General features: G+C 37.5%; 1 protein-coding gene across 7 annotated transcripts in view; it reads left to right on the top strand.

Annotated features, from left to right (window-relative positions):
* Positions 1-14812, top strand: part of mtmr3 (myotubularin related protein 3) — a 38017-nt gene that overhangs the window by 1182 nt on the left and 22023 nt on the right. For all 7 annotated transcript variants that reach the window (XR_013782238.1, XR_013782239.1, XM_079382943.1 and 4 more), the window contains exons 2-5: positions 3868-3949; positions 5267-5337; positions 12216-12305; positions 12901-13017. Coding sequence is in view for 5 of the 7 variants with exons in the window: in XM_079382943.1 (XP_079239069.1) it covers positions 5335-5337; positions 12216-12305; positions 12901-13017 (210 nt within the window). In the remaining 2 variants the exon portion in view is untranslated. The remainder of the gene's footprint in view (positions 1-3867; positions 3950-5266; positions 5338-12215; positions 12306-12900; positions 13018-14812) is intronic.

Consider the following 14812-nt stretch of genomic DNA (forward strand, 5'->3'; position numbering starts at 1 on the left):
AAGTTCTTAGCAATGCATATTACTAATCAAAAATTAAATTTCGACATTTACGGTAGTAAATTTACTAAATATCTTCATGGAACATGATCTTTACTTAATATCCCAATGATTTTTGGCATAAAAGAAAAATGGATCATTTTGACCCATACAATGTATTGTTGGCTATTGCTACAATTATACCTGTGCTACTTATGACTGCTTTTGTGCTCCAGGGTCAATAATTCATAAGTTACGATGTCTAATTCAAACAATGCAAGATCCGTTTAGAATATATTTAAGACCGTTTTACTGTAGGAACAACAACACCTGCCACACCAACCACCACAATACCATAGTTATTACCATGGTGACTGTTCCTAAATTATGGGATCCTCTTATAGCATTGTAAACTAAGAAGCTTTCAAAATAAGTGCAACTTTTTCAGCAATTTTGGTTCTGGTAGTATTTTTCCCTTTCATTTTTGCCATAGGGATTTTTAAAAATACTTTGTTTTAAAAGTTATAAGCCATGAACCAAACCAATCAGCTATGAGGATAATCACAAGATTACAAACTTTGGTTTGAAGCAAAAAAGTGTCTGAAAATCTGACAAAAAGATTTAAAGGGATAGTTCAACCAAAAACAAATATTCTGTAAATTAAATGGTAGAATTTGACTTCTATAGTATGGACAAAAATACTACGGAAGTCAGTGGCTACCGTCAACTATTTGGTTATACCAGCATTCTTCAAAATATCTTTTGTGTTCAACAGAAGAAAGAAACTCAACTTCAGGGTGTGAAAATGATGACAGAATTTAATTTTTGGATCAGCTGTCCCTTTAACAGCTTGAGGGAAAGGACTACAATCCCATTGCTTCATGGGAGTGGACAGGCGCTAAAGTGTTTGCTGCAATTTGCTTGTCGTGATTCTCTGATTGTTTTTATATTTCTCTGTGGAATCATGAGTAATGTTGTTTTACCACCAGGATTTCCTCTGTTGAACATGCTTATTAAAAAATATGTTGAAATAACGCGGGCTGATGGCTTCAACAAAAGCATATGCCATCTATAAACAACCTCATAGCTCACAGAATGGTCTTTCTTTAAAGGTTTTTAAGTTATCATTTAAGACCAATTTCCTTGTGGAGAAACTCAGTTGGATTTTTACTTCCAGAACCCAGCTGTTGCACTCCATACACATAGTTACCATAGTTTCAGTGCGGTAGCTAAGGTATTTTTGAGGGAATGTGTGGTTGCCTTGGTCCCGCTGAAGAGAGGCATGTGTTGGGTTTGTTGTGTTTCTGTCAGATCCGCGTGGTGCTGCTAGATGATCCTTTGGCTCTTCGGCTGTGTTTTGGTGTTGGGTTTCTCATGTGGTTTGAATCTGACTCATGGTGTGACTTTCGAAAGAAATGCATCGGGGTAAAAGTCACTCAACCTGCTGAATGAGGGCAAATGCATGACATCTAAACACAGCAGCAGATAAAACCTGAATGATTGTGTATTTGCACGTCACTGACTGCGTGTTGTGGGCCTGGTTGGGCGATCAGTAGTAAACCAGAGTGACAGGTGGCAAGTGGTTGAGTTTATGAATGAACTCATAATGATAAACATCTGTTCCTGCTGTTTGTTTAGAGCACAGCAAATCCACAAAATATTTGGGCAATTACGCCATATTTAAAAATGCTTTCCATTAGATCAAGTCATCTGTGCACAAATTCTGCAGAAGCTTTCTCTTAGCTCCACTTTTCTTCATCGTTTTTGAAGTCTCGATGTCTTTGAATCATCTGGTGTTGTGATGATGTTTAGTGAATGAATGAAGTCTCCTCAATTTACCCACAGGTGTCCTGGCAAAGTGTGGACATGTTCTACTAGCATTTTCACAATGCACCATCATGTATTCATTCAGACATGTCAAGTGTGAAAATATTTATTGGAACTTGTTGTTTTCTGACTTTGATATGATCCCTTGAAATATATTGATGTTCAGTATCAATATTTTGAAAAGCATATTCCAGAGAGCTGTGTGATTTAATATAAAATAATATATTTGGGGTCTCATTCTATGATAAGAAGCCACATCAGATCACAATAGAAGTTATTTCAAACACTTGACTGACATTGTCAATTTGGATTAAAATGTTATTAAATGTGTATTTTGTTGAACAATAGGTTTATGAATGCTTCTCATTGCAAATTTAAAACGCTTCATATAACACTAATTGGAACCATTGTATATTTCTTGTTAGCGTTTCAAGTTTTGTTTATTTTCCATCACTGTTGGATCTCCAGCACCACAGCAAATGCAATCATATTTTTTATGAAATTTGTTAATCAGTTTTCAATTTAAAATGAATGTAATGAAAAAAAGGCAGTAAAACACAATGTTTCTGTTATGTTCTAGTTATCAAGTTTTATTTTCTTACAGGATGCAATACAATATGACGGTTCCAGTTTAATTATAAATACTTTCATTATTACAAATTCTTTGAAAGAATTTGTGATTTGAGGCGTTGCAAGTGAAAATAATGACAGCAAGTCATTGGATGTGTCATATGACATTAAAATGGGACAGTAAGGTGTGTATTTTGCATGAACAGTGTATAAGGTGGTTGTACATTGGTGTTTTAGTAAAATGAAACCGAATCAGTCCCAGCGGTGGTTTAGGAATGAGAACACACAATGCTGATTGACCTTCAGGACAGTAAGAGTGACATCTGAGATGGACAGAAAACACTGAATGATTCTTCTGTCCACCTGTAGGCAGTTGACCAGAATGGAAGTGGAGGATTCTCTAGAAAGCTGGTGTTTCTGAATTCCCAATACAGATATGAGGCCTGTCATGTGGAATAAGCAGAACCTTCTACCTGAAACTGTGCTGTTGGATATAGGCCAGTATATAAATGGTTTGCCTCTGCATAAAACTGCTTTTGCATGTTGAATGGTTTTCATTTACCACATTGCACAGTCATTTGTTTGGGTCATGAGACTGCAGTACAGTTTTAAGACACTAAACGGGCCAATCAGATTGAAGGCAGGCTCCTCAGCTGTAGTAAACATGAGCGTTTGCTCGTTAGAGATAGGTTTTATCAGTAGTTTCCAGGTGGCTTCAGTGTGGCCTTCACTGGAAGTATGTGTTTGAACGTTTTTGCATAGGGACGCTGTTGCCCTCTGGCCATGAATCAGCTGAACTCACTCACTCATGACTCTCAGGAGACACACAGGGTCACTGAAATCGTCCCATCCATGACACGGTGTACTTCTGCTGTTTAGTCTTTGACAACTTCGGTTTTGTTATCATCTGCAGAACGGAATCGTCTCATACGTTATGCCTCTTTAGGTAGTAGAGCTTCATAGATAGCATTCATAGGAAGGAAAATAAAAACCGGTTGGTGTTGAGGGTTGGTACACTTCCAAAGAAGAGAAATCAACGATATGGTGTTTCTCATTTGAATTTAGGTGTGAAAACTTGCTTGTTTTCTTCCAAGCAACTTTGATGTTACAGTTTATTGAAATAAAACATTTTGTGGCATTTAGTTTTTGTCTGTAGTTTTGAGCACATACATAGTGTTCTCCTGCAATAAATCAACTTTTTGCAGTTATATAAGGGATATATAATCTTTAAAAACGCTTTGAGTCAATTATTTGTAATGAAGCCTGTTTTCAGAAAACTCAACCCAACTATATGCGTCACTGGCTTGATTTCACCACACAAGCATTCATGAAAGGCTCTGCCCGCCTTTGCCCACAGAATACCATCAGCTCCAGGACAGCTATATTTACCAAAGTGTGAAAAGCAGTATTGTCAGAGATGTTAAGCAATGTTTGGAATGGAGAGTGATGGCTTGAAAACTGTGGTCTTGTTTTTTTTCTCATCTTTCTCCACAGGTTTCAATGTCATAACACTGAGTGAAACCAGCAGTGCGGGATCATCCAAAACAAACCTCACCTCATTGCTTTTAGGAGTTTGGTAAGATCTAAGTACATGTGTGTGAATTAGGACTGGATGAATATAAATATAAATATAAAGGTTAGGTTTAGGGGTAGGTTCAAGGTTAGTGCCTAGTTAATACCTAATTATTGAAATTACAATAAGTACATAGTATGTGCATGCTCCATTTAAATTTTTCAGGATTCCATTTTTTTCCACTTTTTTTATAGACTCCGTTTTGCTTGTTAAATTAAATGTCATTTATCAAAACGCATGTCTGTTTAATTGAAATTAAAACTTACAATGTTAAACATCAATTTGTTAAAATACTTTTTTTTTACTAATACTTTTTTCTCATTCAATTTAATTTTTTACCAAATTCTGTTTTACATTATTTTTCTGGATTCCATTTTAATGTTTTAATTAAATATTAATAATCAAAAGGATCTCTAATTAATTGATTTGATAAAAAAAAAAAAGATTTATAATGTTAAATATAATTATATTTTTTTATTTTTTTTAGAAATAGTCTTGTGAATTTACATTCTGCTAAATTAATTCTGGTAAATATTTTTCTGGTAAATATTCCTTTAAAAACAATGTTTTAATAATTTTATTTGTAGTAGTAGTAATATTACTGTCACAGTTTCTTCAAATTAAACCGAACTTTTATTTTGACGGGTTGCTGTGAAGTCCTTTAGGCTTCTGTTTGTATATGATATAATATGATATATGATATGACAGTAGTTTTTGTCAAAAGAAATGGTAAAATGCTCATGAAGTGACTCTCAGAGCAGTTCTAGAGATTTTTATGTGTGTTCATGTACTCATATATTGAGACGGCAGAGGCTGAAAACACCACGAGCGTCACGCGCGCTTCTTTATGTGTGTAGTACACAAAGCTGCGCGTCTGCGCATTCATTCACACGGAAACATGCTGGATCCGTATTCATAGACACTAGTACATATAGCAATTTGATTTAAGTTGACTTAACTTTGACCCTTTGTAGTTGACCTAATTTTGATGTATCGAACCAAAATTTGGCAAATTGCGTGAAATTTCGTGTTATAGAGTAAATTCTGGATTACGTGATTTGTGTCCGCATTTTCCCCATTGCGGAAATCGGGCCCTAGGATTGGACACCCCTGTTTTAAATGCACCTCTACAAGTCGTGAATAAATAGGTGAAAAAATCTACATTAAAACATGAAAATACCATTTGGAAACCATGAGCATTTCAAGTGAAGGTGTGAACAAACTTCAATCTAATAATGACATTGTTATTTTTAGGAAATAGTAGAGTAATTAAAAATAAATTAAATTTTCAATTAAGTAATTTTTCTTTTCTTCATACAGACTGACGTTTGCAAGAGAGAGCGAACAAGTGGAAGAAGAGACAACAGTGGTGTTCCTTCACCGGGGCTATGGTAAAAAACACTATCAACATTTCTCTCTTTCCTGCACGTGACTCTCAGGCATTGGTTCAAATGCTGAATCGGAAACTGCTCATTGATTTCTCTGGCTTTTAATCAGATGAAATGAACGCCGCTCAGACAGTGTCAAAGTCCCACCCTGACTGCTGTCTCAGCGCAGATCAATGCCCTCTTTAGACAGACAGACGGGATGAATGGATACATGTGTGCTAGTGTCATCAGTGAGTGCTGCGTTATAAAACACTTCTGGCTCCAAAATCTGATGGGATGAAACACATTCACAGCTGTTAGATGCATCAAGATAGATGCGTCTAGATGCATCATCTGTGACCAGCAATTGATTTTTGTCTTACTATACCTTCTATTAGTTCCTTGGCAACTAGTAAACAGCCGTACAGTCTAATATAAATGAATGCATGAATTGTTATTAATGCATTAAATTATTTATTGAACATTAGTGTTTTGTATCACATTTAATACTTTTGCAGCCATTTTATAGTCCTGAATTAGTGATTTTATCATGGTTAAGGGATTTTAACCTTTCTGGTTAATGTCAGAACTAACAACATCCCTTAACCGAGGTAAATCACTGTAACTGAAAACTAAGCTTTGTGAACCTTTCGTTTTAAGGGATTTAACAGAAGCAGCATTTGCTGTGGTATTTATGTTAGAGTCTGTATATGTCTGTGTTCAGTGACGTGTACCTCATTTTCTTGTTTGTTTGAAGTGTCTGCGGACAGTTTAACGAATGGCTCCGGTCTATGCTCGAATGCTGATGGATGTGTTTGTTTACACATTCCTAATGAGTTATGCACATTATTGTTTGTTTGCTATTCTGTGCCAGTCTGTGCCCTGTAATTCTCTGTCTGGTTCTGTGCCTGTGCCCACAATGGGCCGCCCCGGGCCCGGCCTCTCTAATGTGTTTACTGAGCCGTGCTGATGGCCATTGTCAGCGCTACACACAGACGGCCATGTTGCTGATCCAGCAAACGCGCACACACACACACACACGCACTACCTGGGATATGCAACCTGACAAATTTATAGACCTAACACTAACTTTTATATTTACCAATCAAATTGGATTATTCCTTTTTCTCTACAGATGTCATATAACATTGGTTAGTTAATACACAAACAGATCAATAGATAGATAGATAGACAGACAGACAGACAGAAAGAGCATTGGTTAGTTTATACACAGATAGAATGTTGGTTAGTTTATAGATAGATGGATAGATATAGACCATATAGATACCATATAGATAGAATGTTACTTAGTTGGTTAGTTAGTTGGCTTAGTTTATACACAACTAGACAGACAGAGATGGATGGATGGATAGACTGATGGATAGGCCATAGACTATAAAAAAAGATGGACGACGCGTCTCCGCTTCCTTCTACTATAGAAAAGTGAAGCCATTTCTCAGTATGGCCATTGCCATCTTGAGAAAATGACGTCATTTGGAGCCCGAGTCTGCGCAGTAGAGATTCGTTTGGAGCCAGAGTAGTAGCTGCGCAGTAGTGTCGTGAGGTTGAGCCGCTGTATCAAACTCCCGCAGACCCAATCAACCATAACGACACGCATCGTTTTTATAGCATCAAATTACTAGCTAAAATGAAACTTGAAAACACAAAAATGAACAATTAAACATATATCAGCGTGATAAAAACTTCCTTAAATGACCAAAACCATATTTCGGAAAATTGTATCGAAGTAGGGGTAGGAGAAAAAAATCGATCCATCGCGATTCTCTCTTAAACAATTCTGGATCGATTCTGAGCTTAGGTTTTAACCAGATGTGCGATGACGCTGAGTTTGCTCCATTAACACCCGTGTTCTGCTTGCTTCCAGTTCCTCACACGTTTTTCGAACCTTCCGTAAAATCATCTTTCATAAAGTTCGGATAGGTTGAAGCGATTTACAACAACATTCACGGGCTTCATTGCACAGGATGTGCTGTGAGAGACGCACGCTTTGTTTGATGTTACACTTGAAGTGTGCGCACTCGTCCGTCGGTATTTTCCTTACAAATGCTCTACGAAGTCGTCATTTATGTGGTTTGGAATGCAGTGGACTTGTATATTTAAAATATGAACCTTACTAGAAGGCTGCATTCCACTTCAAATGCTGATGTGCGCTGTGTTTGTGTAGTGCTCACGACCCCGTGGTTTAATGTACTTGCGTCTCAAAATGGTTTTATGATGCAAAATTAATGTAAACACAGCCAGTTATGTCTTAAGGAATTAAACGGACAGGACAAACCACATTACTCCTTATATTTCAAAAGAGATCTGTGCGTGAATTCAGCTTAATAGATCTCCCGCTGTCTATGATGTCATAGTAAAAAAACAACAGTAAAGATGAAAAATCACTCGCAGGTGGAAAACTTTCAGATAATCTTAAATATTGAAAGCACTCTTTGTTTGTTGTTTATGTTTCTATGCTCCTCTTTATTATTTACCACTCGCTTGTATGTTTTGAAGTTATATTAGTTTAAAATTCTTAACGTCTGTTTTAATTTTTTAATTTGTAATTATTTTAAAAAGTACTTAATTACTTATGTGAGGATAATTAAATGTAAGGATTTTAAAATTCTCAATTAATTAATAAGGGGGGAAAAAAGTAGATCAAGAATCGTTCTGGAATCGGATCGTAACTTTCGGAATCGGATCGGATCGTAAGGTGACTAAAGATTCCCACCCCTAATTGGAAGTGTAATTAATCTTTTTATTTTGACTCAAGTCCCATTCGTTTATATGGAGAGGGCTGGGTTTATGACCTGTACTGCAGCCAGCCACCAAGACTGCTTAACAGCTTTTTCCCCTAGGCTGTGAGAGCCCTGAACTCAAACCACCCCGCCCCCCTCTGAAACCCCATACAAACCCCTACCTCCTGAAACATGGACCACCCCCCCACCCCAAACCTTACCACACCAAAGAAAAAACGGTATGGAACACTTTTGTGCAATTGGAAGTGTGCTACACACAGGTGAGTGGGCCTGTACAAACCACCTGTAGTAACACACTCTCCTCTGTGCACTAGACACTTTACACACACTGCTGCGTGTACACAATCCCACAAAAGACTCAGCAATATATGTATGTTTACAAGCTCATGCACTACAAATCATCCTGCACTGTTCCCCAACCAGCTGCTTGACTCAAAATGTTTCTCTTTGCACATGTACAGTATTTATGTGAAGCATTCGTATAGTTTGTATTTTTTCTTTTTTTTTTTAGTATATATAGGGTAAATATTTCTATATAGTATTCTTATAGTTAAAATCTGTCAGTGGGTTAGTTGTGTATAGGTTTATAGTGTATAGATTTATAGGTTTAAAGTGTTTTTTTACTTCATTGTTGTACGTCTGTATTTATGTAGCACCGTGGTCCTGCGAGGCACGACATTTCGTTCCACTGTATGTCCCCACATGTAGCGAAATGACAATAAAGCTCAACTTGAACTTGATGTGAGGCATGCCTGGGATAGATGGGTGGATGAATGGAGTTAGTTAGTAAATACACAACCATATAGATGTATAGTAGGGCTTAGGGGTGGGCGATATGGGAAAAATATCATATCACGATTTTTTTAGAAATATCACGATTCACGATTTTAATCACGATTCTTTGTCATGTTAGTTTTACTATTTTGGTTTTACAAGTTGTCTGAGCATTACAGCCAAACTAGAAAGACAAAGATGCACGGCAGATATTTAGGCCAAAGTGGGCGAACATAAAAAATCTTTGTCATTATTTTATTTTTCTTATTAAAAAATAAGAACAAAGATACACATTACAAATACACATAATATACAAATAAAACTAACAGTGCTTTAGTTTCAGGTACAATAGGTGTATTTAGCAGAGCATTCAATGAAATTGAATGAACAAATATAAAAAAACACTACATAGACTAAAGCAACTGTATTAAAGTTTTTCAGTCAAGAATAGGGAGTGATTTTTCTCTTTTGCGTTTTGTTAACGTTAAATGAATAGTTCCCCCAAAAATTAATATTCTGTCATAATGTTGTATTTTTATACCATCATTTACTCAAAAGTAGTTTTAAACCTGAATGAGTTTGTTTCTTCTGCTGAACATAAATGCTATTTTGAAGAAGGTGGAAAACCAAACAGTTGCTGGTCCTCAGTGACTTCCATAGGATTTTTCTTTCCTGCTATCAAAGTCAAAGTGGGCCAGCAACTGTTTGGTTACCCTCATTCTTCAAAATATCTTATTTTGGGTTCAGCACAAGAAATTAATAGAGGTTTGGGAAACATGTGAGTGAGTAAATAATGACAGAAATTACATTTTAGGGTGAACTATCCCTTTAATGACAGTTGACAGCATGTTTAGTGTCCTGTCCCTTTAAGAGCTGCACGCATCTAATATACAGGCACGCATCCGTTTCTCTCTTAACTATTTACTTTCATTTTAGAGATAACCAACTGAGTCTGTATGTAAACCTTGTGTGTTTTGACAGTATTAGCGCAAAAGATAAGTTAGTTGAGTAATCAGGCGCTTAGACAGGCTTTTTAGTGCGCGTGCTTCAGGTGTATGCTATGCGCTCAGAAAAAGCGCACGTCAGACCAGCGCGCGAATTTAACCAGCAAGGCTTGTGTGCAAATAATGTACTTTTGCGATCGCGAATAAGCGCAGTGTCCTGTCAGAGTAACTCTACTGCTGTATGTTGTGTTGTACAGTATATAGAGACGGAGGCACCAGAACTGTATTTGATATAATGTGCGCTGTAGCACGATACTACGATATTTCTTCAAAAGCAGATCGTGGAGACATTTTTATCGTCCACGATCAAAAATCGTCATATCGCACACCCCTAGTAGGGCTGCACAATTTATTGCTTCAGCATCGTTATTGCGATGTGCACATCCGCGATAGTCACATCGCAGGATGTGCGATGTTTTGTACTGATCGTTATATTTATACTGATCATTTTCGTGACAGTGACAACTGTCGTGTCACACCACAACAGCTAGAGGCTGTCTACACTGAACGTGACAAAGTGACCGCTGCAAACATGTGAACTTTGTGAAGTGACATACTGCCAAGTATGGTGACCCATACTCTGAATTCGTGCTCTGCATTTAACCCATCCAACGTGCACACACACAGCAGTGAACACACACACACCGTGAACACACACCCGGAGCAGTGGGCAGCCATTTATGCTGCGGCGCCCGGGGAGCAGTTGGGGGTTCGGTGCCTTGCTCAAGGGCACCTCAGTCGTGGTATTGAGGGTGGAGAGAGCGCTGGACATTCACTCCCCCCACCTACAATCCCTGCCGGCCCGAGACTCGAACCCGCAACCTTTGGATTATGAGTCCGACTCTCGAACCACTAGGCCACGACTTCCCCAAAACCCCTTCCCCATGTGTAGTTGTTCTATTATATTTAACTATGTTTGTAATTTATTTTCTGTGCTAATTTGCTCACCTACAAAATCACAATTTTTTTTTTCATATCGCAGAAAAACAAAACATCGCAATGTGAGTTTTTTACAATATCGTGCAGCCCTAATATATGTTAATGTTAGTTAGTTGGTTAATTAGTTGGCTGGTTAGTTAGTTTTATACACAACTACAAATAGATGGATAGATAGAGTTAGTTAGTTTATACACAAACACAACTCTTCTGTGCATATCTCATCCAGTACACTCTTGTCTTTGACTAGGCAGCATGTTATGGCACAACCAGATCAGTCCATCTTGAGGACTCTCGTGTTTGAGCTAGACAACATGGCGACACAGCTGCCCTCTCTCACAGAGTCTCTCCTATTTGTGGAAACAGAATCCAAACATTCTCTGCCAATCTGAACTCTCAAGGCTGCTGCGGGCCGTAGCCTCTCATTCCTGCATACAGAAGTGAATGGATTGACTTATGCCCTGCTCTGAGTCCTGAAGCTCATCACACAGATCGTATTGTAGGCAGGGCACAACTCTAATAGGATCTTGCCACGGAAATTAAAAATATATTTTTTTGTGTATTAAGGATATATTTTTTCATTTGTTTAGTACATAATTCCCATTTGTTTACTATTATTCTCATTTAGTAGATGCGTCCAAAGCATTTCACTTGCATGTGTTGCATGTGTATCATATGGCATATATAGCATCTATTGCTGGTGTCTGTGTGAGTGATGTTAGTGGTCATGATTTACTATAACCCAGTGCCCTTAGAGTCTTATGTAAAGCCGCCGTACTGTATCGGTTACAGGAGTGCCTGTTATGTCAGAAATAGCAGAAGTGACCTCAGAGCAGGACGTACTGGCAAACTCTCCCTGTGCCATTACAAATGTTTTGCCGCTCTGAAGCCCAGCCAAAAATGGTATTGGTTAAGGAAATGCTTTGACCACTCTGTCCCCAGTTTAGCTTTGATAATCACTCATTTAATCAGAGGTTTAGTCATGGACAATGTTTTATCCGTATAACATTTTGTATTTTGGCCCCTGGGAGTGATAAAACTGGAAAAAGAGTTTGAACATTTTTAACTTGTGATGTCAAATGTTTGGCTTTTGATAAAGAGGCTCTCACACGCTTCTATTGTTGCAGCCGAACAAATTTTGTGATGTGCTATGAATAAGGAACACATGTTCGGGTCGCATCATTAAAAAAATGTATAAATTGTATTTATTTTTATATAATTTATATTTTGCATAAAGAAAATACTATTTGATTTCAATTTAGATTTTTTTGTACATTTCATTGCATTTCCTGTTCATGACTGAAGCACATTTCCCTGCCAAATTCTATCCGTAGTTGGTTTTACAATATTTTGCTGCATTATTCTTGATTGTAATTGTCAATAGAGTATAATGGAGTGCATTTCTTATCCATATTCTGTTTGACAGGAGGAGGAGGGGCAGCAGAGTCTGGAGTGCATCCAGGCCAATCAGATCTTCCCTCTCAAGCCCCCTGTCCTGGACGATGACGATCTTCATGTAAGTGGGAATCAAGACCACTGCCGAGATGAATGTTGTTCATTAGGGTGTAGTGGTTCTGTTAATATAATTATAATTTTTGATTCTGACTAAGAGAGGAAATTTAAGCTGTGTTTTTAAAAAGCTGTTTACCTAAATGTGTTCCCGATGTGTAGTTTGTCCCAAACAGTAGGCAAGTGAAATTGTCTTGTTTTGGTCAAAATCTAAGGCTGCATCACTTACAGTGCATTGCAGCAAGCATGGTGAAAATTTTAATTCAAGATGATGTAAGTGTGATACACACGGCTGACTATTAATAGAGTTGCTGGCTATGAAGTGTGTTTAAAATCAGGTAATTATAAGGTACAATTTCTGTTTTGATGAATGCTGTGCAGAAGAAAAAGAGGCAGCTTTAGGTTTTAAAACAGAGCCTTTGTTTTCAGCACCTCTGACAGGAAGACACATCAAGGGGGTTTTACTTTTGATAGGGTTTTTGTAAATGCCTTAATTTTTTGGTATGCAACTCTAAACATCACTAAATATTTGTATTGGTCTAATATTAAGTTGTTTGTTGGATACATGTTGGATACATGTGTGAAATGATCATCTGTTGTAGGTGCCCTTCCCAGAGCTGCATGGAGAGTGTACGAAGTTCGTGGGCAGGGCAGAGGATGCCATCATTGCCATGTCCAGCTACCGCCTGCACATCAAGTTCAAGGAGTCGCTTGTTAATGTGAGTGTGTGATTTTCAACACTTCAATTACACTTTTTATTACCAGAGCTGCTCAACATGTCTAAGCAATTGAAGTGGACTAAACGGATCTCCTGCATTGAAACCAGGTCAAACTAAACTGAGTAGTTGTTTACATTTCAGGCCTTTTCTCGAATGTTCTACTTTTAATTTATCTGATTTTCAGAATTTCATCTGACTTCCGCATTTAAATGTGTCCCATATATGATGATTTTTCACATACAACACAGCTCATTTTTGTATGGAAGCTTTGTTTTCACCACAGAATAAAAATGTAAAAAAGGTAATCGTGACTTTTTATCTTACAATTCTGACTTACATTTTTCGCAATTCAGAGTTTATATCTCATACTTATGACTTTTTGTGAGAAATTTTACTTACTATTGCCTTTTTTTATTTATTGGCGGAAACAAAAAACTGAATCTGACAAAAGTCAGAATTGCACCATATAAAATCAGAATTCAAAAGTCAAAATTACGAAATGTAAATTCAGAATTCTGAGACAAAAAGTCAGAATTATGGGATAAAATGTTGCAGTTACTTTATCTTTTTTTATCCTGTGGCGGAAAAAAGCTTGCATAGTTTTGTGTATATATGACAGTGTGAATGGCAAAAATCACTGAATTTGCTCAGTTCTGATCTGGACTGCTTTAATATGTGCAAATAAATTGGATGCATAGTTTTTTTAATTTTATGTGTATTTATTTATGTTGTACCTTCAGCTCAGAGTTTCTTGAGTGAAACTGGTCTGTTGTGCCATAGTGTAAGTATGATGGATAGCCAGTCCAGTGGTCACTGAAAGACTCTTTTATATGGTGTATGACATGCTGCTAAATTTAGAGCCCACCAATGATGTGAAGGGTATTTAGGGACAGCGAGCCACAGTTACATGTTAGCGAGCCACAGTTAACAGTTACATGTTCAGTCTGACACAGGCCAGTGGCTGCTGTCACCCTGTGTGTGTGTGTGTGTGTGTGTGTGTATCGAACAGGTCTGTCTTTATTACCTCTTTACTTTCACTGTTTCTTCCCAAGCCTGTTGCCATGGTTGCAGTGGCTTTTTGATTGGGATTGTCCGCCCCCGTGCTATCAACATGGCACTATAATAAGGTTCTGGTTACGTACTAATAATCCGCTCTACCACTCTACCCCTCATAGACCAGCAGTCATGATCTAGAATCCTTTCAAGCGGAGCACACAGAGCTGCCTGTTCCTGAACTACTGCTGGAACCAGAGCAGGAGGAGTGAAGGAATATTCTGGGTTAAATGTAAGACATTAACTGGCATACTGTCAAAAGTTTGTCAACAATCCATGTAAATTGTGCTTACAGTAATGCACTTACAATGGAAGTCTATCTCTCAAATGCACCCTGCAATTCACCATTACAAAATACTAAATAAACAAATTACATTTTCACCATACTCACCATGCATTACATAATTGCACATCCCGTGAGAGCACTAATTGAATGCACAAGTAGATGCACAGCCGTTTGCGTTTGCACTCTGCATGGAAAATATAAAAGAATGAGCTGTTGCACCTTTAATAACTTTTGTAGTTTATTTTGCGGTGTTTATATAAGCTATTTAATCGAAACTCAAGGTCTATAGAAGAGAATTTATGCCACTAAGAGACTTTGACAAGCAAAAACAAAAACTCTTTTGATCTATGAATTTTGGTCTATAGTTATTTGCCACATCACAATCTTTGACGTTGACACAATGTAGATTTTAAACCCAGAAGATGAAAATAAAGCAAAAAAAGGCCAGAATTAACC

Source organism: Barbus barbus (genome assembly GCF_936440315.1).
Source record: "Barbus barbus genome assembly, chromosome: 28".
In the NCBI taxonomy this organism is placed as follows: Eukaryota; Metazoa; Chordata; class Actinopteri; order Cypriniformes; family Cyprinidae; genus Barbus; species Barbus barbus.